Source organism: Labrus bergylta, chromosome 14 (assembly GCF_963930695.1).
Source record: "Labrus bergylta chromosome 14, fLabBer1.1, whole genome shotgun sequence".
Lineage (NCBI taxonomy): Eukaryota > Metazoa > Chordata > Actinopteri > Labriformes > Labridae > Labrus > Labrus bergylta.
In genome coordinates, this window is record NC_089208.1 from 24081588 (window position 1) to 24107052 (window position 25465).

A 25465-nucleotide genomic window follows, 5' to 3' on the forward strand; every position below is an offset into this window, starting at 1 on the left:
GACCATATATTGTGTAGACACTATGCAGTTGATCTTGCAAAGTGGTGACAGAAGTTTCACGGCTGGCTGAGGACCTGAGCTGCAAGCTGACGTGGAAGTTAGTGAGGGCTTTTCAGCAGCCTGAACACTGTGTGTGTGTCTCTCTGGGGAACAACATGCACACACAAAGAATGGCCTCCTACCATTTCTCACTCCTCACTAGAAGAGATATCAGACCCTGGGAGAAGTCCCATCAGCTGGCTTACGTACATGTGACATGTTTGAGGGTCAAACGGTCTGCCTCACTCCACAGCTGCGATGTCTCTGGGTGTAGTTTTACACCGCTGTGACAGTGTTGCTGTGGACTGGATGGATCCTCATTACACGCTGCTGTTGTTTCAAAGCCTCACTGAGCCCGGGCGTGACAGCCAAACCTGCAGTGGATCTGTCAGCCGCGGGCAGAGAGGGTCCCCTAGAGGGCTGCCCTGGCAGGACAAGTACGGTCCTCTTGGCCGGCTTTCCACTCAACCCTTCTGTTGGTCACCTGTGCCAGCATGCCCGTCATCGAGTCCCTGACCCAGCTCTTCTCCCTTTACGCTCCCTCCAGCCTGACCCCACACCCTTAGGGATATATAAAGATTTGTTCTCTAAAGGGGAGCTGGAAATGGGACACCCCGCAGCCAGTGATCCCACAGATACATCCTCATGTGCTTGGGGGACCGTGTCCAAACATTTAGGCCCTAAGGAGCCAACTAAGGCAGCAGATTTTCCACATGCTGCTGGGGTGAGAAGTGAGCAGTGAGAGCCAGACACTGAGCAAGTTAAGAGCCATTACAGGAGCAGCTGTAATCAGAGCTACTGTGGGTTGAGGAGTGTTTGTTGCTGCTTCCCTCTGTTAGTAAATGGCTTCATTGTGACTGGAGAGACAGGAGACAGAGTATGAATGGAGCTCGGATGGATCCTAGCGAAGGTAGGAGACAGGAAAGAGTGAGTTTCAAATCTTTCTCTGTCACTTTTCTTTTCCTCCTTGTGTGCTCCTCTCTCGTCGTCACGTTATAAACATGTGTAAGTGCTTCTTCTCTGTGGTCTAGCATCTGTCAGAGGAGCTCAGAACATTCAGTGGCTTACTAAGCCCAATTACCACAGATTGCTAGCATTTCACAGAGGATCACAGTTACACCCGGTCTATCTTTAAATGGGAGTCAGGGGTTTATGTGTTGGTTAACTGGGCGCACCATGACATCACTATCCGCACACATGCTATTTATCTTTATGAAGTTATATCTGCACACACGTTGCCTTCACAACTTGTAATCTAAAATTCATGAAGCAAATGAGACAGGCATGACATAGATGTTAAAAGGGGAGGCTCTTGGCCTTTTTCTCTCTTTCACCACTTGTCAAAGCTGTGGTTTGTGTTGCTGTGGGCACACAGTGGTATTCTCACTGGAAGACTATCATGCTCTCCCAGCCAGAATAGTTGGCCTGCTAAACTTATCCCCCTCCTCTAACCCACACCTTTATTTCTGTTTAGCTTAGTTCTCCAGCAGCCCACCCCTGGGAGTCTAGCACTAATAAAACATAAAACAGCTCCAGTCCAAGACCCTCCACACGGGGGGGTGATGGGGTGATGTCCAGGTTGTGTAACCCAACACCTCTCTGGGCTCCAGCTTTAGAGAGCTGCTGACATGACGAAGCAGTCTGGGAGAGCCAGCAGGGGAGCGTCCATCATTGTCAGGCCCCCCAACGCCCTGAGCTCCCATCCGGAGCATGTCCAACACGCATGCCTGTGAGCTGTGAACTCTGCTGTGAGGTGCTCCGACACTCTGGAGACTCTAGGGGGGTATCACAGAGTGTGGTGTTACCGTCTAAGAGCGGCTAATGCTGTTAAAGTCTTCAGAGCTAAGGGGGGGGGGGGGGGTAAGGAGCTAATAGACTGTAGATTCTCAGGAGGCTTTGGTGATGAGATCAGGGAGAAAGCTTCTCCAGCTAAGTTTACCCACACAGGGTTTCAGCTTCTCTGCGAGCTGACACCAGCAGACCAAAGTGCAAGCCTGTGCTCTTCTACTCAGCAACATTGGACATATCAACACAAAGTCTGTAGCTTTTTACATGACAGGCAAAATAGAAAGACCCATTCCTGAGCAAAACTTCTCATTTAAAGTCATGTTTAATGTCTGTTGAGGTGCTTATTGTCTCTGCACATAAAGATTCATCCTTTGTTTTATACATTGCATCAACAATGGCATCATATTTTTGTCCCCGTTTGTGATTCACATTGCATCACGGCAATGCATTCTCTGCAAAGCACGAGGAGCATGGCATGCAAACGCACAGGGGGAGCTTCTCATGCACACAGCGTTGTTCTGCCCTTCAGCTCGGACTGTACACATTGCCACAGTTTCCCTCCTTTCTCCCTCTGTACATGAAATTTGCACATTGCAAGTAGGGCATAACAGAAGTGTAAATATCCACCTTGGCTGGAAGCATGTAAGCGACAGTTGTTTCCCCATTGCATGTCCCAAACATGTCTTCCCCCACTCAGGCAGTCCAAGAAAGGCCTGTATCTACGCCAGGCCTTCAAGTCGCACAAGCATGTGAGTTGGGCTTAGATGTCATCCGCTAATGTCAACTCCAGAGTATTCACTCAGCTCCCAGAGTAGGAGGAGGAAGACAAACTTTCCAGAGTGTGTGAACATTGTTACTTTCACACAGGCAGGACTCAGCGAAACACTTTTTTTTATCAGACTCATTTACAGTGTGCAGCTGTGAAGTTGTTGTAAAGACACAAACACATGGAAGAACAATAAAGTAAAAGACGGTGTGTTGTGTTTTGGCCTGATGAAGCCGAGGCTTTTACGAGCATGTGCAGGCGAGGGAGAATGAGCTCTGACAGAAACTGTTGGCCCGCTGTTTATTGTTCTCGTCCGTGTGGGTGGGAGATCTGTTAAAGATGTCTGCCATTAATGCGACGACTGCAGGCTTCATTAAGAACAAATAAACACAGCGCGGCCGCTCACCGACAAGCTCTTCAGGGAACATATGCTGTCTTAACCACTGCTGAGGTCAGGCACTGTCAACACTTGCTGCTCAATTACAACTCTAATTTTGTTGTCAAACTAAATATGGAGATAGAAGAGGAGCCAGTTTGCACAGTATTCCTTTATTTTCTTTTAAGGGATTTAATGGTTTCCAGACTTAGGCCTGAGGGAACATTTTCTTTTAAAACATCTGAATTACTGGAGACTGTGAATATATTTTGGGGGGGGGGGGGGGGGTTTATTCAGCAAGCCTCTGAGCGCCCAATCCAGCACGGAGGGAGATCCTGATTGTAATTAATGTTTACTGAGACATACCAGTGCGAAGATTGAATTCTCAATGAGGACCACAAAATCCTGGTTCAGCACAGTGTGCGCTTTAATTGATTCAACTTGTGCAAACAGTCGCTCTCTCCCTCTGTTTATTTTTCTGTTTTCTGAGGAGAAGCAGGATGATGATGTGTGCAGAGAGAAGACAAAGCAAAGAGCAGAAAAACCCTCCTAGCAACACGGCCATTGTCACAACACAGTCTGAATATCCTCACAACAAATGAATCTCCACCAGAATCATGATGCAGTTATCAGAAAATGCACCGTCTCAGCTGGAGTTTGGTAAAAACTGTTATCTCTGGAGGAGCGATGTGAGCAGAGAGAGGTTTTTAGGCCTGAGTCTGCTTACTGCTGCACATCAGGGAGCGGGACAGAGGATGCCTAGTGAAGACAGAAAGAACAAGTTGCAAGAAGCGACAACGTATGAGTGGAACTTGCAGCCTCTCTGTCAGCCGTGACTGACAGCTCTGGGTTTGCAGTTGTCACTGCTTCCTCTTTTGAAAGTGCTCGTTGTAAGTTCACCAAGCTACATTTTCCATCCCATTCACATCAAGTGTAGTGCTGCCAGGGCAGAGCTTTAAGACTGCCAATCAAAAGAGAAAATCATTTAGTAAAATCCACAATGCTTAAGTACAAACAGTGATGTCCATTATATAATATCTGACAGAATATTCACATGCTGATTATTATTCTCTCAAATCTGTTGTTTTTTAAGCTACACCATGGTGGCAGGGCTCCATGGATGGCAAAATTATCAGCACACATCTTTCCAGATTGAAATATTTAAATAATTATCTTGTGAATCTTTTGTACAGACATTCATGGTCCTTAATGAAGGGCTAAAAATGGACCCTGGTTTACAGAAGATGATTCTGGGAGGTCCTAGATATTTTTCCTCTATTGGCAACATCAGGTTGGCATTCCTGATTTTGAGTAAAATGTCTCAGCAACCATTTGAACATCAGTCATGAAAAAATGTTTGGGATGTTCCTGTTCCTCACAAGATAGATTGTATCTACTGGTTGACCTCTAAACATTTCATCCAGTGTTTCACCTACTTCTGATTTTGACCAACTACCAGCAAAAATAATAACAACCCCATCGGCATCAGCTTTAGTTTGAACTCAAACATAGATGTTAGCTTAACAACATGCCAAAGAAGAAGGGGATTAGTGGTAAACATTACACCTTCTAAAAGTCAGCTCAAAGATTTGTAGACCTTTGCATTTAGAAGTACCAGTGCTCATAAATGCAGCCATACAAGAAATATGGCTGAAATAGCTCCAGACTCTTACACAGACTCCTAATTAGCTTGTGGTGCAAAGGATCAAGCTAAATACAGGTGGTCACTTCTTTTAGTGAACACTGCTCTGGTTCTATTTCTATGAATCTTTACACATTTTCATTTATTTTGCAGCCAGAGAGATCACAAATAGCACAAAAAGACAATTTCAAATGTCTGCTGCATTTTCCCCCCAGATGACAGTAGTAACAGCTGAAGTCGTAGCATGATTCAGGTTGAGACCTGCACTCTGCACACACAGGTTACCTGCCATTGCATCATCTTTTGCCCCTCAGACCCTGATGCATGATGCAGAGCGAGCTCCTGACCTGCTCCTCCACCCTTACTGCTAGCACCTGTTTCCTTCATGCTCTCAGCAGTCACACAGCTGTCACAGTCTGCAGTGCAGTGACTGCATTCACAACACGGAGACAACCATACAGAGATGCTGACGTAGGAGAACTGCCATTGTTCTGGGCATTATCAGTTACTATCTTTGTTACTGTTGTGTCCGCGGTTAACTCAGGTCACAAGCACTAACGTGTTGGCAGACAAAATCCCTAATGGCAACAAACCAGGCTCCCAGAGCAACACAAACCAAACAACAAACAAAATTGACACATTTAACACGGTCATTTGAACTCTTCTTGTAATGCTGTTGCCCTTTAAAGATCACATTATCTGCATGTAATATTCATTAGTTTCATTAAACCACACTTTGAAGCATGTATTCATCAATTGAACCCTCTTTCATTTTTGTGCTGAGTGCACAACACGTTCAGCTGTCGCGTCTCGTGGCTCCTGCTATGTGTTAGGTTGTTGGTTTAGTGTGATTGCAGCTATGCGACCCCTGCCTGCATGAAATCCCATAAATGAGTGTGAAGGTTCAGAAGACATCAGGGCTCTATTTTGAGGAGGACGGGTGACGGCAAGAGGTGAAGGCTTGGGATGTCCCAGAGGTCTCAACAGCCATCAATTTGTCAGGATGTCTTCTGGCCCGGGTGTAGGCTGTCATATCCACCCACACTCACATGATGAGAGAGAGAGAGAGAGAGAGAGAGAGAGAGAGCAATGCAGCACTTTTGGCCGGAGTTGGGCGCTAATGTGTTTTTCAGAAGGACAGGTTCTGCCAGTCACTCTTGTAATAGCTGATGTTGTTGGCACTTGTTTGCTAATCATTTATATGGGCCAGGCTGTATCCAGGGATGACATTGAAATATAATAGGCTAAATGAATCTCCTTATGTTCTGCAGCCATGGCCTAACACCACAATAAACTTCCTAATGCTCTGCAGCTCACTTTGCCAGGCCTGCTGTCTCTCCCTCTGTGGATCACAGCGCTGTGCAAAGATGGGTTTAAAGGTTTGTCTCACACATGGCTGCACCAATCCAAACACCTTAGTGGTGAAGGTCGATTAAGCCACAAATACACAGGGACTATTAACCCTGCAGGCTGGTTGTTATAGAAGCGGCACAATTAAAAATGCTAACAGTAAATACAGCTGCATGGCGCTAATGAGCTGTTGTCCTTTGCAGGACAGAAATAACAAAGGTGGACATAGATCATGAATAAGGCCAAAACAAGTCTGGCACGCCTTGTGGAAATACACAAGGGGGTTTTATCCTGCAATGAAACGCTCTGCAGGGTGCCATTTGTTTCTGCATGTTTGAGATGTTCCTTAAACTGGAGGGCTTGTTGAAGAAGGTGATTGGGGGGGTAACAGCAGTCAATGATGCTTAAGTAATTTGAGACAAAAACACGCAATCACCCTTGATCTCAGGAAGTGGAAAAGCTGCAAAACATTGGGCTAACATGATTGCTCGCTTGGTAAAATGCTGGGAAATGTTCCTGTCAGCTTTTCTAACCATATATGGAGTTGACCCTTCTTCCCATCTCTGTCTTTTGACTTCTACGTGTGTGTGTGTGCCTTCTTGTTTCGTCCGTCTCTCTCTCTCTCTCCCTCTTCAGACAAAATTGACCAATGTGTAGAATAAGATCACAATTTAATGTATTTTTTTTTATCAAAATTGGGTGGTACTTTGTCTGATTCATGTTTTGCAGATTGTGAATTTTCAGTATTGTGAAGGATTTCAGGGTGATTTTGAACTCCAAGAAATAGTGTGGGGGGTGAAAGCTTAAACAAAAGACTAAGCAAGAATGAGATGCTTACATGCTAGCTATCATGTTCAGCAAAATGTGTGGTCATGAGTGAAGGAAAAAAAAACCACAGGAAAACATTTATTATACTAATTACGTGGATCAACGTTATTTTTATTTTTATATGTTTTTCGAGGAATTGGCATGAAGGTGAAAGTCAATGCAAGATGTAAAACTTACACATCTGGGGAGTGTAAGTGTTGGACACATCGTACTGTGTTTCATTACTACATTTGATTCCCTTCTGGACGACCAGAGTTAACCTTTCTAGTAATGATCACGCGCTGCGGTGTCGCTTTAACCATGTAGGGAGATACAAATCAGGAGTGGTGCTGGTGTGCAGCTAAAGCACTGTGAGCAGGAGACGGCTCACCCCGGGATAATGAGTTATCCCCCTAAGCCCCTCTCTGGGTCCCCTGACATCCAGCCTTAATGAACGGCTTTCCTGCACACACACATCCAGCTGACCCCCACAGAGCCCTCGTGTACCCCCTTCACCTCTTTAATCCGCCCTCTAGCTTTTGCCGCCCAAGCTAACCCACAGGCCTCATTCTGCTTTCTAAAGCTCCACCGAGCAACACGTACTAGTTGGTGAAACACTGAGAAACAGCAGAGCTCCATATTCTTGAGTAACCCAATCGGGAATTGCGCTTATTTGTTTCCAGGGATGAAGAAGACTGACAAATGAACCCTCGTGGGAGAGGAGCTAGTGTATGCTCCTCTTCTCTTCTTCCTCCTCCCCGCTCCACCCGGCCCTGGAGTCTTCATTATGACCAGAATAGACACCTTCTTTTTAGCGTGTTAGCACATTCTCAAAACAAGCTGTGGACCTCGGGGACTGAGAGGTGCAGCGGGAGGCTTGAGAATTGGGGTTTTCTGCTCTGCCCGTCTGCTGCGGTGGAGTTGTTTGCCAGCAGCAGTCTCTCTCTCTCTCTCTCTCTCTCTCTCTCTCTCTCTCTCTCTCTCTCTCTCTCTCTCTCTCTCTCTCTATCCGCCCGTAATAAGTAAAAAGTGGACAAGACTGACACGGACGAGGGAGATGGATTTAATGGCTACTGGGCTCTCTTGATCATTCCCCATGTTTAGACAGCAGACATTTTGCTCTGAGGTCACGCTCAGGGTGGGAAGCTCAACTGTCATTTAATGTCGTAATGCAGTGTTTGCATGTGGTTAAAACGTTAATAATCTGACAGATAATCATGATTTCACAGCTACATTAAATCAGTAGGGTGTTTTTTTTTGCATGTAGACCTCTATGAATGAGATACAGTTTTTATGTACAGGTAAGCTAGCTGCATTATGAGGGGACCTCCCTTCTTTGTGCTTGCCCATAGACAAATTAAACATTGAAAAAGTGTTCTCATTGTCCACTGACAGGCTGGCAGAAGCCTCAGTCATCTCTCACACACAAAGTCAGGACTCAATAGCTGTTATTGTAGATATTGATTGTGATTTGGCATCAGGAATTACCTCCACTGACCCTTAACTATCACATGCACCTGCTGTTACTAATACCCCACTTAGCATTTTAATGCTAATGGACAGAGGGTCTTGTCGAGCCCTGTCGGCTCAGACTGCTCCCAGTGGAGTCAGTCAGGAGGGAGCAGCGTGTCGGAGGGAGATGGAGGCCCGCTGTGACAGCCTGCTGTCTCAGCCCAAAGGGAACTGGGTCCCATCTACACCTCTTTGGCAGGTAAAGGATTTAGCTGGCTTCCCTAAGGAAGATGAAGAGGAGCCCTTTCTCTTGCCCTTAACCCCCTCTGAGGCCCGGGGAGAGTTAATTACAGTTTATGTATGCACTGTCATCCCCCATGAGCCTCTCCGCCTCTAGAGCGAGCTCACTGCTGATGTCTGAGCACTTTGTTCTGTAGGAGGAGATCTCTGCAGAGAAATACCCTGGACACAGATTATTAGCTATTGTTCTGTGTGAATATAATGTTGTACAGCAGTTATTATTCTTTCTTAGGATTAATTCACACTTTGGACGTAATGGAGTCCAACCAGGCCTCTTGGGGCAAGAAATGAATCTTCATCTTGTCCAAATGTGTGTCTGTAATGTTACATGTTACAATTAATCTTTTAATGCAGCTTCCTTTAATATGTAGCATGAATCCCTCTCAGTCCAGTTTGCATTGAGTAAAAGACAAATAACAGTTTCCAAAGATGAATATTATCAAAGAATCTTTGTACAGTCATGTAACGACACAATGTTACCTTGACTTTGGCCGAAGTGAGAGAATAAAAAGCAAAGGAAAACAAACATTTTTTATATAATTTGTGTGCTTTTTGCTAAATTCAACTTGTTTTTTTGTTCACACAAAATGCTTAGTTTCAAGCAGTACTTGCAAAAAAATGCCTCATTAACAAATCTCACTGCAACTCATCTAATTTGTCCTGCAAATGGATGTTCTGTCATCCAGAAAAGAAATTAACCTTGAAATGAAGGTGAGGATGTTTATTGTTTTATACAGCGTGATTTAGCCTGAAGAAGAAAAACACATTTCAGCTGTGTAGTTTGTCCCGAGGGACGTTGTTAAAGGCTTCAAACCCCAGCAGGGCGTGGCCTCACGGAGGGAACAGAAGGAAAAGATTTGTTTGTGTGTCAGTTTTAGGGGGCGCATGTCAGCTCAAAGAGCACACACTGAGCATGTCAGGAGTCTACAAAGGCCTGTAGCTCTCATATTTACATAGGAGATATTCAACTGCAGAGTGCTGTCAGACCCAAATCTGTGAGCAGTGTTGTTGCAGGTCCTGATCCATTTGTTTCCTTTGAATTGTTTTGAACATTAATTTGTGCTCCTGTTGTTTGGTTTTGTTGGAGTGGACCTCATGCTAGAATACAAGAATTATTATTAAAGATTAAGCTTGTTCACTCTGTTTTTCTCTTTTTGTTTTTTCAGTTCCAGATTTTGGCCTCCATGTGCTCTCCACCAATGGCAGCCAGGAGCCTCACGGCCCGGGCCTCCACAAGGTGTCAGGCCTAGAGCGCAGTCAGGAGAGGAGCCAGGAGAGCTGCAAGGACCCCCAACCCCCTGCATCCAGCACCCCCAGCAAACCTTTGCCTCCCCAAACCCTCCCCCCGCCCCCGCCCCAGCAGCCTCTTCAGCCTTCTGTCCCCAAGCCCCTGTCCCCTCTTCGGACCAAAACAAACGGCCCCTCCCAGGCCCCAGCCTCCACACACCTGCCCCAACGCTCAGAGGCTCTCCCCAGGCCTCAGACGCCCGCAGCCCTGCCTCTCGCTCAGGGCCAAGAGCCCTCGCCGCCCCCCCCTCCCCGGCCCCAGCACCAGCCTGAACTGTTGTCCCATCCCCGGCCTCCGCCAACGCCAAGCCTCCACCCACACCCACCATCCCCTGCCCTCCCCAACCATCACCCTCACCAGCAGCACCCCAGTCAAGGAGGGCCCCACCGGCCCCCGTCACGCTGCCACCCCCGGCCTCTTTCTGCCTACAACGGCCTCAACCTCAACGGTCACAGGTAAGAGACACAACTCCAACAACCTCACACAGCCACAAATCAGTTTATTACTGAAAACAGTCACGTCGCTCATGTCCTCATGCGCTCTGATGCAGAAAATTGTGTGCAGTGCAGAACCGACAAACCTCCATATTCACACACACTTGAAAATACTAGAATGTCTCTCGAGCTGAAAGTGCGCATGATGCCCGATCAGTATGTAAATTGCTATCAGGGAGAGCTTCAAGTCCCCGAGCCAAACAGCAGCACTGATTATTAACAAGCGAATAAAAAGGGCCACAGAGCGCTCTGAGTGGCTGTGATTTATTAGCCACCCACATTATCATCGAGGCTGTGTAAGGATTCCAACCCCTTATCAGTTACAGCGGCAGTATGTGAGAGAGTTTGGTGCAACCTTGACTCACTCCCATTATGGTGTTTTTTTTTATTTTACAAAGGAAAGGTTATTTATGTAAAAGAACATGGGGGGAGCACAAGCTAAAAGCTGCGTTTTTCCTTCCTTTAAAAAGTTCTTCACTTTAGGAAGCCATTAATAATCTATGTTCAAATATAAAATGATCAGAGGAAATATTCACAATAATAACCCTCTGATTAATGACCCTCTTAAATTGATCTGAAAGAATAAAATCACAACTTAAACGGAACAACGGCAGGGAATAGTGTGGTAGTCAAAACCACACTAACCCGAGACCAAGACAGACCTGAGACCAGAGTGCCCTGAAACTGAGACAAGACCAAGACATTTAGGGATCGAGAGTTGAGACCAAGTCAAGACCAAGACCAATATATATAATGTATCTAGAAAAATCAAAAATCATCATCTTGTGTGTCACTCACTTAGTCCGTAACCGGGGGATAAAAATCAAACTACAGTTTTTTGTTCTTTTAAAAAGAGGCAATTTGCTTCCAGTCAGAGTAATGACGTGGAAAAAAGATACTTTCAGTGGTGGTCTTGACCAGTCTTGATTTAAAATCCAGAGTCCGCCCAGTCTTTGACCGAGACGAGACAGAGACCTTCAAAACGTGGTCTCCATTTCGAGCACTACAACACAACTAAGACTTCCGTCTTCCCTGTCCTCGTGTGGTTGAGGACAAAGATGCTGAGCAAAGAAGCACGGCTGAGTTTGGTCTGCTGTGTCCTATATGTGTTGAGAAGCTCTCTCCATTAATGCAGGACTCTAGGATAGCTCCTTCAAAACCCATTCAGTCCCCAACAACAGCCTTCCCTCTCAGGCTCTCAGACTTGGCTTGGCCTCCCTCTGCCTGTGCCAGTTCCAGCAGTCTGCCAGTGCACCAGCAGAGCCTGGCACCCTCTGTGAATAATCACGGCCGGGGCCCACAGCAAAGAGCGAGCGCTGCAAATGAGCTTTTAGGCTTAGCGCACAGAGCTGTGGAGACGCAGGCTCTGCGACTGCCCCCCGGGGGAAAACCCACACACACTACAAAACACTGTTTGCTTACACATGCACACACACCCTCTCTGCCTCTCATCCCATTTCCGATGCACATGTTCACTACCTGGCTCTGGAGGAAGTGCCTTAACAGAAGCTGTTCAAAGACAGATGCTCGTTCTGTTCTGCTTGCCAGCGGTGGTTTATTTGCATGCGAGGGTGTTGTGAATGTGGTGTTTTTCACGGATCATGTTTGCCCTGAATTCTGTGAAGCACTAGGGAGAGGAAGGGAGGCGTTTGTAAATGGAGGACAGTCGAGGTGTGAAAACAGTGTGCTGGGAATTGAACGTCGGAGCAGATGGAGACGAGGAGATGTGGAGGAACAAGTGTTAATTTTCTCTGATCACGCCTGGCTTAACCTGGCTCCTTTCTCAATCTCTTGCTTTTTTTTCTCTCTCTCTTTCTTCACAGCAGCAGCAGGAGCAGCACCCCAGGCTCCAAGCCCCACGGGCCCCCTACTCCCTCCTTGCACCTCCCCCACCATCCTCCTCCTCCTGTGGCAGCCGCAGCAGCAGCCTCCACTTTCCCCCTGCCCCTGGCGGCGAACCAGAGTGGCCCCCACAGCTTCCCCCCTGCCTTGCAGTCCTCGCCACACCCTCATCACCCCAATATGTTCGCTCCTCCAGCGGCCTTGCCTCCACCACCTCCACTAACGTCTAGCACCCTGCCAGTACCCGGACATCCTGCTGCTGGGAGTGCCTACTCTGGTAAACATCAGTGAATCAGTCAATTAAGCAAACATGTTTCAAAAGCACATTAAACACTGCAGCAGCTGAAAACAGGTCTTTATGACGCACAAAGAAACACTACATGACAACATTTACAAGGAATAATGAAAAAAACAGGAAGAGACACAGGAACAAACATCAAACCCACTTGCCCCCTACTGGTTAGGCAGGGGATTGCACATTTAGATGACAAATAAACACGAAGCAACAGACTCATTTGCAGTCACACTCAAACCTGAATAAAGTTCCGGCCACATGTTTTCAAATCTTAGCGACATAAATAGCGGGACACTGGGTAGTTTATTTGATGGAGAACATGCTCCATGCAAAGAGGCTGAATTTGACTGAGTGGCCCCCGAATTGAAGTCTTGCCCTCAGGCCTTTGGTGAGAGTAATCCTCACTTTCTCTTCCCCATAGACAAAATGTTGTCTTTCTCTAATGGAAAATGCAAAAAAAAACAGTGTACAACAGCACAGTAGACTCCACACCTACTCCCCATTAAGCAGTGTGTGAGGGTCCTTTATGTGTTGGAGTCTTCATACAGGTGCACAGACGCAGTGGATGTACGTAAGGAGAGGGTGTAAGGGGGGGGCTCTAACGAGGTCCTTTTTTATCTAATGTTGCATCACATGTCGAGACATATGAGAAGTGCAAGAGGAATCATTGGAGAGCAGAATTTGATATGAAAGCATTCGATTTGCAGAGACAGATGGGCAGGACAGAGCGTTACCGTGGTAATTATTTAAAGAAACAAACAACAAGATATTCCACATGTACTGCATGCCCAGGGTTTTGTATGTTTATAGGCGTGTGGACAGCTCGAGTTCACACTCGGTCCATCATGCTCTGATTGATCGGCTGTCTACACACCAGTAATATCCACCAGCATGTCAGGCCACATAGCAGAAGCCATTACAGACCCTGTGCACATTTCCTTGCAGTGCTGTCGAGCTAAATGTCAGGGTCAGGGTGGGAAGAGGAGGAGGAGGGGCTCACATTAAGCGGCGTTCCCAGAACCATTTTCACCTGGAATGGCGTTCATGTGCAAGAAATCAATGTGGTCAATATGAAACGGAGCGAGCTGGATTTTGTTCAAAAGATACTAATGAAATTTTTATGAAGAGCAAATTCCACCCCCCCACCCCTGGCCCAATAAAGCCTGAAATGAATGCTGAAAATATTGTAGTGAGTCACGGTGGAATAGGAAGGATAAGGTTACTCTGGAGGAGATGTAATCTCTCAGGGCAGGTTCTGTTGGATTTAGAAGAAAAGCCAGTGATTACTTGAAATCCATTCTTTCTCCACAGGGCTGCACAGAGGTTATTAGAACAACAGATGTTGTTGTCTCAGAGGGGTTCTAGTGTATCAAATCACAGCATTTGACAGCTTCAGCAGTCAGGCAGCTCTAATCAGCCTGAGCCTTTCCTTAATTCAAAATGACATGCTGAAAATTGGAGCCATTTTCTGACCGTTTCTTTTTCTTTCTTTTTACTGTGATGGCATGCTTTGTTCTCACAATGGAGGAAAGCGTTCTTTGTTGGTTTCTGAGGTTTTTCAATTTTACTGAGGAAATAAGGAAAAAGGGTAGACTTTAGTATTTTCTCTCAAAACTTGAACTTCTCATGCACAGCCTGAAATAAGTCCCTGAAAGGAAACTATAGGCTGAAAGATAAAATAAGATAATACTTTATTGATCCTCAGAGGGGAAATTCAGACGTTGCAGCAGCAAGACAGAGAAGTGGGTAATACAGAAATCAAAGCAGGATAGGTAAGAAAAAGATAAATAAAATAACAATAGGAGGTATATACAGAAGAATATATATATATGAAAGTAAATAAAAGGGAATTACCCTCTTGTTTTAAATGTTGATTAAATAGTGTCACTTACCTTAAACCTGCTTTTCTTTCATTGGCCGGCAGGGGGCGGCGTTTCAAAAAGTTGAAAATAAGAGTACTTCTCAATTAATTTATTGCAAAAGTAAATGTTTTCCTAACTATTATATGATCTCAAGTCCGAGGTTCAAGTTTTCTCTAATACAGCATGATGTTAAGTTTTGCAATAATACTTCCCTTTAGAATAAGATGACCGGTAAAGCAGGGAATGTTTCAGGTGTCGCTACCTGTCATTCAGTGCTAAAGATGTTCTGTGCATATTGACCCCTTCACAAATTATGTTCATGTTTCAAACACAAGATGTCAAAGGCAAATATGGATCTCGGAGCTTTAAAAAAGGTTTTCCTAAACAGCTTCTTGTTGTCACATTGACTTGATAAAACCTGACATCATGATTTCTGTAGTCTTGTCGAGTTGAATCAGTTTTGTAAGAATGCTTACAAACTCTAAAAAGGTCACCTTCCCTTCATTCGCAGCCTCAGCTCTAATCTTTTCTCCTTTCTCTTTTATTTCTCCAGAGCAAGACATTCTGCGTCAGGAGCTCAACACTCGTTTCCTGGCCTCTCAGAGCGCCGACCGCGGCGCCTCACTCGGCCCTCCGCCCTACCTGCGCACTGAGTTCCACCAGCATCAGCATCAGCACCAGCATCAGCACCAACACACCCACCAGCACACCCACCAGCACACCTTCACGCCCTTCCCCCACGCCATCATGCCCACCCCGGCACCGCCCATGGTGCGTACCCCTGCCAGAAATGTGAGGATAAGTAGAACACTCCTGAACTGGGGATTTTTTCTTCTTTAATGATCTTCTTATGACTGGTATTTGTGTATTAGAGTGGGCGGGCCTGGCACTGGGACTGTTTTCACCTTGTACTTTTGAGACTGTAGATTTTATACTGTTGAACATGTGCGTGAGCAGCACACTATAGACTTGTGGGTTTTTTTCTGTGGCAGTATTTCAAAGATGACCATGTCCGTCCATGCCACAATGATGCCTTTATTCTCCCAGAAAGCCTTTCAAGTGTTTTCTCTGGCAAACTCTTGGACTCAAGACCTGAGTCGCTGCTATTTTCTAAATTGGCAATAACTCGCCCGAAGCATGTTAACTTCAGAGCCAGCTCTCAGAGCATAATAAGCTTAATTCATTCTGAATTTAATGACATCATTTGGGTCCCTTTTGGGGGTTTTCATTACTGGCAAATGCTTTGCGTTAAGAGCTCCTCTATTTGTCAGGGGAGACCACAGGCAATGGGGTGGCTGGACCTAAAACTCACACACGCCCCGACACACACACATGTACTCCTAACTGCCTGGCCCATAGAGTGTTCACTTGGCTCTGATGATGCCTCAAAGGCAGCATGGCGAGGCCTCTGACAGCTAATGAGGCCATAAAAAGCCGCTTTATGGCTGCAGTGTTTAGTCTTGACTGGGGAAATGTTCGCCTTGAGCCCCGCGCCGCGCCACTAAAAGGGAAACCAAATGAGACGCAGAATCCACGCTAGTTTACAAGGTCTTCAGATGATCACACAAAGGGGAGGATGAAAACAGGCTGGTGTGGGAAGTGGTTCAACTTTGAAATCCCGGGCTGACATTTTAAATCTTGAATCATAATCCCAAATGTAACCCTGTTTTTAGCTCTAACATACAGCTTGTGATGCGTCTTGTGTCGCCCTGAAATGACCCTGAAAGAGCCCGTCCCTGTTTCAGTACATGAATATGAAAAGATGATCATGTTGTCTCTATCTTTGTACTTAGCTGTGTTTTATTTCTCCCACAGTTTGACAAATTCCCAACAAAGGTTGACCCCTTCTACAGACACAGTGTGAGTTTCCATACTGTGTAATATGTGCCTGCAGAGCACTGTGCTTGCTTACCCATTACGCCCTTTCAGCCCATCCTAGTTAATGTTATAGCTCTGAGTGTGTGTGTGTGTGTGTGTGTGTGTGTGTGTGTGTGTGTGTATGTGTGTGTGTGTGTGTGTGTGTGTGTGTGTGTGTGTGTGTGTGTGTGTGTGTGTGTGTGTGTGTGTGTGTGTGTGTGTGTGTGTGTGTGTGTGAGAGAGAGAGATTCCATGCAATCGTTCATCTGCATCTTAATGGACACTGTGAGCATCCTAGCGGTGCCATTTCACCCTTCAGCCACTGCAAATGTTGTGAATAATGAATCTGTGTTGCAAACTCAAACCTTAGAGCACAAGATTTATCGTGCATCCGTGTTATGGTGAATTTGTCGTGCATTGAAATCAACGCAGAGCAAGACATTTGCCGCATTAAACTCAGTGCTCTTTCTTTATATGTGTCCGCTTGCAGCAGTGTCTTCCTCATGATCATTATTTATGTATTTTAAACATCTCACACATGCTTCCACAAAGTGTTCCTCAGAGCTTCAAGGAAGATTCTAATATTGTAGAAATCATGTAGATGTTGCAGCATGTTGTTTGTTTATTCAGTGCTCTCTATCAGACCGCAGTATTTTCTTGTTGTTATTATTAAAGCAGTAAATACCCGGCAGCGATTTCCTCTCAGTGAAATAAACTGATTTCTTAAAAACATGATGCACAAGGAAACACAAGTTGCATTTAAAACCACACAGCATATCCTCCAGCTTTTCTAATAACGCACGCTGGCAGCCCGAGCTTAAATAATTCCGTTGCACCATCCGTGATTAAAGCGAAGAGAAACAAGAAACATGCTCCCTGCATCCGCTCAGGCAAATATGATTGACAAGAACAATTATACAGAGTAGTATTTCTCAGCAGGAACACTTCATGGAGGCCTTGAGCTCTTGTTTGGTTCACATGTGTTTTTGCTTGTATTACAACATCTTAGTTTTCATATCAAAGGAGTGTTTTCCCTTACTTAAATCCACCGGGAATGAGCAGTTAAATATTTTTTTGAAAGCTCACAGTTTGTGAAACATGAAGGCAATTCCTTTTCTAAGCATCCTCAGAAAAAGAAAGAAAGTGGATGTTGACATGTTTGTTCCATCTCTCTCCACCGCCTCATGAAGCTGTTGTCCTGCATTTCACTGATGAACTGAACCGGCCTCATGCCTAATCTTTCTCTTTTTTTTCCCGTCCTCAGCTCTTCCACTCATACCCACCGGCCATGTCTGGCCTTCCCCCCGTCATCCCTCCAACCGGGCCCTTTGGCTCGCTGCAGGGCGCCTTTCAGCCCAAGGTAAGACCTGCGGGGACTCAACACACACCCACGTTCTTAAAAAAACACCCAAATACTCAAGCTGACAGTACAGAGTTATTTACAGAAAATGTTGTTTTTCCATTTGTGTCTGCTGCTGTGTAGACCTCAAATCCACTCGATGTGTCCACGAGACCTGGAGCCGTCCCACACACGTTCTTACAGAAGGACCCGAGGGTGAGCATGAACTCGCAGGCACACTTCAAAACAACAGTCAAAGTGTGAAAGTAACCTTTAGACCTTTCGTATGTGTTGAATCAGCCTGCAAGTCATCAACTGGAGCGCTGGTTTAGCTCAGTCAGTAAAACAAGCTCCTCAGCCTCATATAGGCTACAGAGTACATTAAGGCTACAGTCCTCTCAACACACAGACTAAGAGTTCAGCCTTGGGTCCTTTTGATCCATGTCTCACATTTACCGACTCTCTTTTTTGAACTGTTAAGAATCGAAAAGGGTCTCCAAATGATTTAAATTTAGAAAATAAATGATCTCTGTCTGGACAAAATGGTTTACCACAGCTTCAGAGCAATAGTCTATTGATAAAAACAAGACTTCAAACACACAATACATGTATGATCATTAACGTATGCAAGGCATGTGCAGACACTATCTCTCATTTCAAACATCAACACTACACGTAGAGCTGATGATGTACCTTCAGAACATTTTATTGTTCTTTATATTCTAGCGTATATTTTTAACTTGTTCCGTTTAGGTTCCCTGTCAGCAGGAGTATTGCTGTTTTTAGAGCCCTTTACGATAACTGTTTGACAAAAAAAACACCAGGTCAAATTCCCGGTGTTTACATTTCTAACATGCGGCTCACAATGAATCTTTGATGCTGAAAGATTAATACTGTTATTCTGTAGTGTGCTAATGGTCACTTAGTCTGATACCAAGCCTGTAGCAGCGATAACAGCCATTAAACAAAATTGGAATAAAGAAGAAAACAAACTTTATACTGATGGTTTTGTTTAAGTAGGTCATAGAGAGGCATCAGCACTTATTTCTGTCTGTTTCATTACCAGCTAAAAAGTCCTAAAAGAGCTTTAAATGCAGAATTTAATTACAAAGAAATAACATCTGCACATCCAGTAATTAGATATTTATATTGAATACCTTCACGAGTCAAGTGTAATGGTTTGTCTGAGGTGAAGGTCATGAGGTCGTGACCTCACATGATTACTTATATTGCTCAGTAAATTAAAACTTGGTTTATTGTTTCTAAACGTTTCAGTCTTAGTGTCTCTGAAAGCAGTAGTAGAGTCTATGTTTGGCATCAACACAACTTGAGTTATTGATGTTTTAAACAGAACATTAATGTGCATGTGTTAACGCCTTCCCCTCAGCTGTTATCTGTGTATCGGTTTGTCTTCAGAGGGTCACCCAGAGGGAGCATAGTTAAACTCAATCACGTGTTAATTACTCCTGAAATGCCTCATTTTAAAGGGAAATTTTAACATTTTAATTGAGTTCATAATGAATGCCACACACTGAGACCAATTAGAGGAGATTTGATTGACAGCTAAATAACTCTACCCTTTTTTTTCCCTCTCCCTCCCCGTAGCTAACGGATCCATTTCGGCCAATCCTCAGGGTGAGTGCTCGCTCCCTGCAGAGGCTGCTGCACACACACACACACACACACACACACAGACAATTATAGCCATATTGCCATAAAGGGGGTTTTGCTAATGGAGTGGATAGCGTCTGTAATTAAATGAGGGTTGCTCTTGGAGGCAGGGAATAAAAGTATATGCCACAACAAAGCTCATTTGGAAGAGCAGCTCGGCCTCAGCATGTGGAAAGACTTCACTTTGAAATTCACATTCACTTCTTTACAGCCTTTCTAGTTTTAAAAATAACCAGATAAATTACAGCTATAATTACTCTACCTCTGCCACACAGCATATCACCATGATACACCATATCTTAAAGTAATATGCTGTAATAAAAACCCCAACATGTACCAGATTCTTAAAGTTTGAGTGACAAGATGGCCAACATGTTCAAATAGTTGCTCAACCTGACCATGAAACAGGCTGACCTCGCTTCAACATGAGCCTGAGGGCAAATGTTCCAGAATAAATTACATCAACCTGAAGTGTTTTTTTTTTTTGCCACTATCAGGCTCCGATTAATGTTTTAATATCTTTGAACACAGCGGAGAGTATGGAGAGATCATTTTTAAGAAATGTTTTCTGTATTACCAGATACAGCTGTAGCATCGCTCCCCTCAAAACCACCAGATTAACATTGATCAATTGAATGAATTCAACCGTACAGATACGGGAGTTATTTGTCTGCCACTTCCTTGATTTGAGTTGATTTGTTGCTGTTAATGTCTGACTGTGTTCTTCTGAATAAGTTCATATGTAACACATCGGGTATTAAAAAAGGGCCTACTTTAAAAATATACTAATGGGTTAGGATTGACCTAATTGATCATTCAAATGACCCGTCTGTCGTCATGCCAACTGTCTATTTAAGGTGGTTGTTTGATTGCTGAGTTGATCCTGTCAGTTAAAAACAAAGTTATGTGTAAATGAACTTCAGCATAGCATCCATTAAAGTTAGCTTATAGATTTTTCTTTGCTTTTTACAGATGAGCTGTCTCTTGTCATTTCAACATGTAACGTGGCGCATGTTTTGTTTTTATTCTTGTAAGTCAGTTAAGTGTTGACAATGTTTATTTTTTTGTATCTACAGAAACCAGGGAAGTGGTGTGCGATGCACGTTCATATCGCCTGGCAGATTTACCACCACCAACAGAAAGTAAAGGTGAGGACTCAGCTGACTCCTCTCTCTCTCTCTCTCTCTCTCTCTCTACTTTGAACCAAACCTTCAGTTAACACAGTGTGATGTTAGCTGTGTCCTCATTTCACACTCATTAATATTTTATTTACTTTACAGTTTTCTGTTTTTACAGTTAGCCTTTAAAGAAATGATGTAACGTGTGAGCCGTGCAAACTCGCACACTTAACTTTGTTAAATATTTACCAAACTGTGGCTGAATTCTTCCTGAAGCTATATCACAGGATTAGTTTAATATCTTAATAAGCTCTCTTTAACCACATATGCACAAAGCATTGTGGGAGAGTAGTTTGCTTTGACACCACCCTAAAATCTATTTTCAAGTTTTGTAAACTTTAGTTTGTCTCTTTTCCCATGAGAACACATTTCAGACTGAAGACTTGCTTAGAACAGACGAGGAGTAACTACTGCAAAAAAAACATAAAAACATATACCTCGTAGTCCTTCTTACAGAGCCGTCTCTTATAGCTAAAATACATGTAAAGCTTATTTAGTTATTTTGTGCCTGGAGGATAGTTCTTGACTTTTAAACTTTGATTAAAAACCTTAAAATCATCTGAGATTTGAGGAAATGTTGTCATTGAAAGAAGGTTCACCTTAAACACGTTCTGTTGTTAAAGGCAGGGTTGGTAATTTTAAAAAAAACTAGCATGATGTTGAAAGTAGCATTCCCTCAGGGCTTGTGCATGCATGGGGTAGAGAACGAGCAGGGAGACAGGGAGACGTGTGATTGGTTCATCAGATTGGTCAAAGTTTTTACAGACTTACAAATTGATACAGATGACAGATTTTCTTTGTTCCTTTTTCAGAGCACATGAGTTATTAATTTCTGTCAGGACCTAAAGACAACTTCAACCAAAATCTTAAAAAGTAGATCTGGAGAAAATTAACAACCCTGCCTTTAACTTAAACATGTAAAAATGGACGCCACTGAAGCTGCAGTATAGTACTATGGACCCTAACATATTTTGATCAACTTAATCATAGCTTTCATGACGTTTTCAGATTCTGGAGGTAGCTCCTATTTCTTTATTTGAAAATCATTTAAACATCTCCTCTGAAATGCAAAATCTTTGGTCACAGTTCTGCTTTCAATACAGAAGCTGAATGTTAAACTCTTTATTTTGATGATTAGTAAAAGTTGTTTGTTAGCTGATAGCTTCAGCAGTCACAGCAGCACTGATCTCTCATTAAGGAACAAACAGCACAGACGTTGTTCAAACACTTAAATCGTGCGGCTCTATGAATGACTTTACAGTGATCCGTTGTTTTAGGAGGTTTTACATGTGTTTCTCTCTTTGTTTGTCGTCTTCAGCAGCAGATGCAGGTCGACCCTCACAAGCTCGACTTCGGCCTCAAGCCCGAGTTCCTGAGTCGACCTCCGGGCCCGAGCCTCTTCGGCGCCATCCATCACCCCAACGACTTGGCAAGGCCCGCCACGCTCTTCTCTGCCGCAGGTGAGTGTGAGTCAGACCTCCAGGTGAAAAGATTGATCGATGGTTAACAACAGTGACCTCTGACGCCCCTGCTGCTGCTCAGAGTGAACTTGTCCGCTCTTATTATTGTTACCAAGTTCAGCTGTGAACGGACTAGGACAGAAAAAAAACTGCATTTGTTTATGAGGGAGAAATCACATCATCAACATCATCAGAGTTTGAGATATACAATTCTGGATCAAAGTGGATGAACATCCTCAACCATCAGTTCGCCCATAAAAATGAATAAAAAGCTAAATGAAAGTCTGATTATATTGGTTTTAGGATTGCTAAGTTGCCCATCGATTCTTCATGTATATGGAGAAATCTGTTCATAAAGATTTAATGTCTCTGTTATATCTCCTCAGGGCCCACTCACCCGTCAGCAGGTCCTTTTGGTCATCCGCCCCACCACCCTGGAAACTTCCTCGCCCCGGGATCACACTTAGGTAAGAGGACCCTTCAGTTTGTTACCAGTCAGTCTCAACGTGAAATAAGGAGATAAAGATGTGAAATTATTTTGTGGTAACATGTCTCGTGTCTCTCCAGAACCTTTAAGTAGACCTGCATCGTTTGGAGGACTCGGGGCCCTCAGTTCATCGGCCTTTGGGGGGCTTGGGAATCCAGCACTAAGTGAGTTAGCTTGATGGATGATACTGTTCTTCTTTAAGCAGCAGAATGTTAAACGTTAACTGATCAGTGCAGGTTGTAACTTGGGTCCTTCCGTGTCTTTCCGCCTGTAGAATCCCTTGCAGCGGCCAACTCGGTGTTCGGCCATAAAGACGGCCCCAACGCGCAGCAGCACTTCAACAACAACAGCAACAACAGCCACCAGGAGCCGTGGAACCGCCTGCACCGCACGCCGCCCTCCTTCCCCACACCGCCACCCTGGCTGAAACCTGGAGACTCTGAGCGGAGCGCGTCAGTCAGCTCGCATGAGAGGGACCGAGACTCTGACAAACGGGACTCGCTGAGCAGCAAAGATGACAAGGACAGGTGGGTGTTAACAAAGATGAGGAAGGGTGTGGTGTTTATCTTAAAGTATGAAAAATGACAGATTCCTACAGCGTGTTTTTGAACTAATGGAGAGTCTTTTCATTCTTTGTTTTCCAGGGACTCTGTCGAAAAGCGCCACCCAAGCCATCCGTCCCCTGTCCCTGTAAACCCCATCAGCCTCCTGGGACACAGCAGGCCTCCTGAGCACCACAGGAACCACCTCCCCACTACTCCTGGAGATCCTCAGAGGGACAAGGAGAACAAGTCCAAAGACAGGGAGAGGGAGCACTCAGACTCGTGGAAAGACAACGGCACAGACGACCACAAGCTCAAAGACAACCAGCACAACGACAAGGACACGCCGGTCATCCTCGACGGCCGAGTGTCAGACGACAAAGTGTCCAACAGGGGGACGCCGTCGCCCTACATCCGGCAGACCAGCCTGGAGCGTCCGAACGGTGGCCTGAACCGGGAGGTGCTGGAGAAGAAGGGGGAGCTGCCGTACGAGCACCAGAAGAAGAACAGCGAGGTAAAGGTGAAGGAGGAGAGGAAGGAGGAGCAGGAGGGAGTCACAGAGAGGGTGATTGAGCACCCACCACAGCAGGCTCCCCCCACCCCAAATCTCCACCCTCCCTCCTCCATGCCAATGCCTATGAGCATGGCCGGCGTCCACCCCATCAACTCCATCAGCAGTCTGGAGAGAACTCGAGTGGTGGCGCCCTTCATGGGTATCAGCCCCATCCCTGGAGCTGACAGGTTCCCCTACCCTGCCTTCCACTGGGACCCCATGAGGGACCCCTACAGAGGTCTGGACATCCACAGACGGGACCCTTTAACGAGGGACCTGCTGCTGAGGAACGATCCTCTTCACCGGCTCACAGCGCCGCGTCTGTACGAGGCAGAGCGCTCTTACAGGGACCGTGAGCCTCATGACTTTAACCGAGAACACGCCCACTCGCTGGCCCTGGAGCACAGGAGGGAGCAGGAACGCGCCCACATGGAGGAGCGAGAGCGCCTCAACATGCTCAGAGAGGACTTTGAGCATGGTCGCCTCCACCCCGCAATGCACCACCCTGCTCTTGACGGACACCTCCCCCACCCCGCCCAGGGCCTCATGGCTCCTGGACTCCCGGGCATGCACTTTTCACGGGTCAGTCCCACGGCTGCGGCGGCGGCGGCGGCTGCAGCAGCGGCAGCAGCAGCCCATCAGAACGGTATGCTGAACAAAACCCCGCCCACTGCCTCTCTGAGTGCCCCGCCCCCTCTTATCCCCACGCTGGGTGCCCGGCCTGGCTCACCCAGACGGACTACTCCCCTGGGCACAGATATCAGAGACAGAGCGGCTCACAAAGACATCGAGGCGCGGTGAGCAGAGCCTCACAGACTGCTGCCCTGTGCCTCACTAACACTGAACTCACCCAGCACTTAGCTTTGGGCCAAGCCAGACTGTAACATAGCTGTGAATAACTTATGTGGGCTAAGACACGCCCACACATGAATTGTTTTTGTATTAAACTACAAAAAAGACAATAATCACGGAACAACAAACTGATTTTCAAAGGGTTTTTTTGCAGTTTGCTCTGGCTTTTTGTGCTCGTCCTCTCTCTTGTACAGCGATGTGGAGCAGGATGGAACACTCAGATTGTACAGGTACTTCAGCACTGACAGACAGCAAGTGTGTAGAATATGTGTACAGTTGCTGTGCTTGCTCTGTATGGATTAAAAATCATGGTACAAATATGCAAAAGGAGTTTCGAAAGCTTTACTTTGAACACATGTAAATAGAGGAGTATTACAGCCGTTATTCAGAATGTGCTTTTTTGCAGTTTTCTTTTTTTGTTTATTCGGTTCAAGCAGCTGATTACTATTGTACCACCACAGACCCCCACACTCAAACTATGCAACAAATATCCGGGCTCCATTTTCTGAAAGCTGGCCTTCCCATCACCATCGACGGTGCACCAGTGGAGGACAAACAGCTGTATTCTCTCCACAACTCAGACTTTAAGGCAGATTAAACTGAACCATGAAGGGTTTGAACGGAGCAATTTGGACTCAACCGCTAAGAGAATGGCTTAAGTCAAAGATAAATTGTGGTGACAATCCTAGAGACAGATGATGGGAGTATGACATTTCAAAAGGGTTTTAGATGTAAAAAGCCAGCAGCACAAATGTTCAGACTCTTATTCCTCCTGATTCTTCCATGACTTTTTACCACCAGTCCTGTTCTGGGGAGAATGCAGCACATTAAACACCCTGACAGCACATCGGCCCCGATTGAAGGAGTGTAAAGTTCATGTTTTGGAAATCGTTTCTGTTGATCAAACGGTGTATTCAAAGTGCTTTCCTCAGTTGTTGTACCCACAAAATCAAAAGAGAAAAAAAGCCAGTCTAAACTCTGGACACTTTGTTTCTAACGAGCAGAGATCTATTTTAGTAGTCCACTGAAGGTTTAGTTGTGCGCTTCAAACTGTGATATCATGTCGTGCAGTGTTTTTTAATACAACATTCAAATGTCCACCGGAGCCATAGTGGTTAGTCGACGCGTGTTGCAAAAAGATTGTTCAATGAGAAACTTTTTTTGCTGTTTACCATGTACAGGGGAAAAAATGAAGTCTTTCTAGATCATGTACAAAAATGAAAAA

General features: G+C 45.2%; 1 protein-coding gene across 8 annotated transcripts in view; it reads left to right on the plus strand.

Annotated features, from left to right (window-relative positions):
- The window catches only part of auts2a (activator of transcription and developmental regulator AUTS2 a), a 342153-nt gene that overhangs the window by 316600 nt on the left and 88 nt on the right, over nucleotides 1-25465 (plus strand). For 2 of the 8 annotated variants that reach the window (XM_029276886.2, XM_065962932.1), the window contains 13 exons: nucleotides 9687-10263; nucleotides 12126-12421; nucleotides 14855-15093; nucleotides 16117-16161; nucleotides 17423-17518; nucleotides 17642-17713; nucleotides 19103-19132; nucleotides 20245-20316; nucleotides 21665-21806; nucleotides 22193-22273; nucleotides 22374-22457; nucleotides 22568-22820; nucleotides 22938-25465. The exon at nucleotides 22938-25465 is cut by the window's right edge and continues 88 nt beyond it. In XM_029276886.2, coding sequence (XP_029132719.2) covers nucleotides 9687-10263; nucleotides 12126-12421; nucleotides 14855-15093; nucleotides 16117-16161; nucleotides 17423-17518; nucleotides 17642-17713; nucleotides 19103-19132; nucleotides 20245-20316; nucleotides 21665-21806; nucleotides 22193-22273; nucleotides 22374-22457; nucleotides 22568-22820; nucleotides 22938-24189 — 3239 coding nt within the window. In that variant the 3' untranslated portion in view covers nucleotides 24190-25465. Of the gene's footprint in view, nucleotides 1-747; nucleotides 950-9686; nucleotides 10264-12125; nucleotides 12422-14854; nucleotides 15094-16116; nucleotides 16162-17422; nucleotides 17519-17641; nucleotides 17714-19102; nucleotides 19133-20244; nucleotides 20317-21664; nucleotides 21807-22192; nucleotides 22274-22373; nucleotides 22458-22567; nucleotides 22821-22937 lie in introns of those variants that run through there. The other 6 variants (XM_065962933.1, XM_065962928.1, XM_065962930.1 and 3 more) reach the window with 6 other exon arrangements.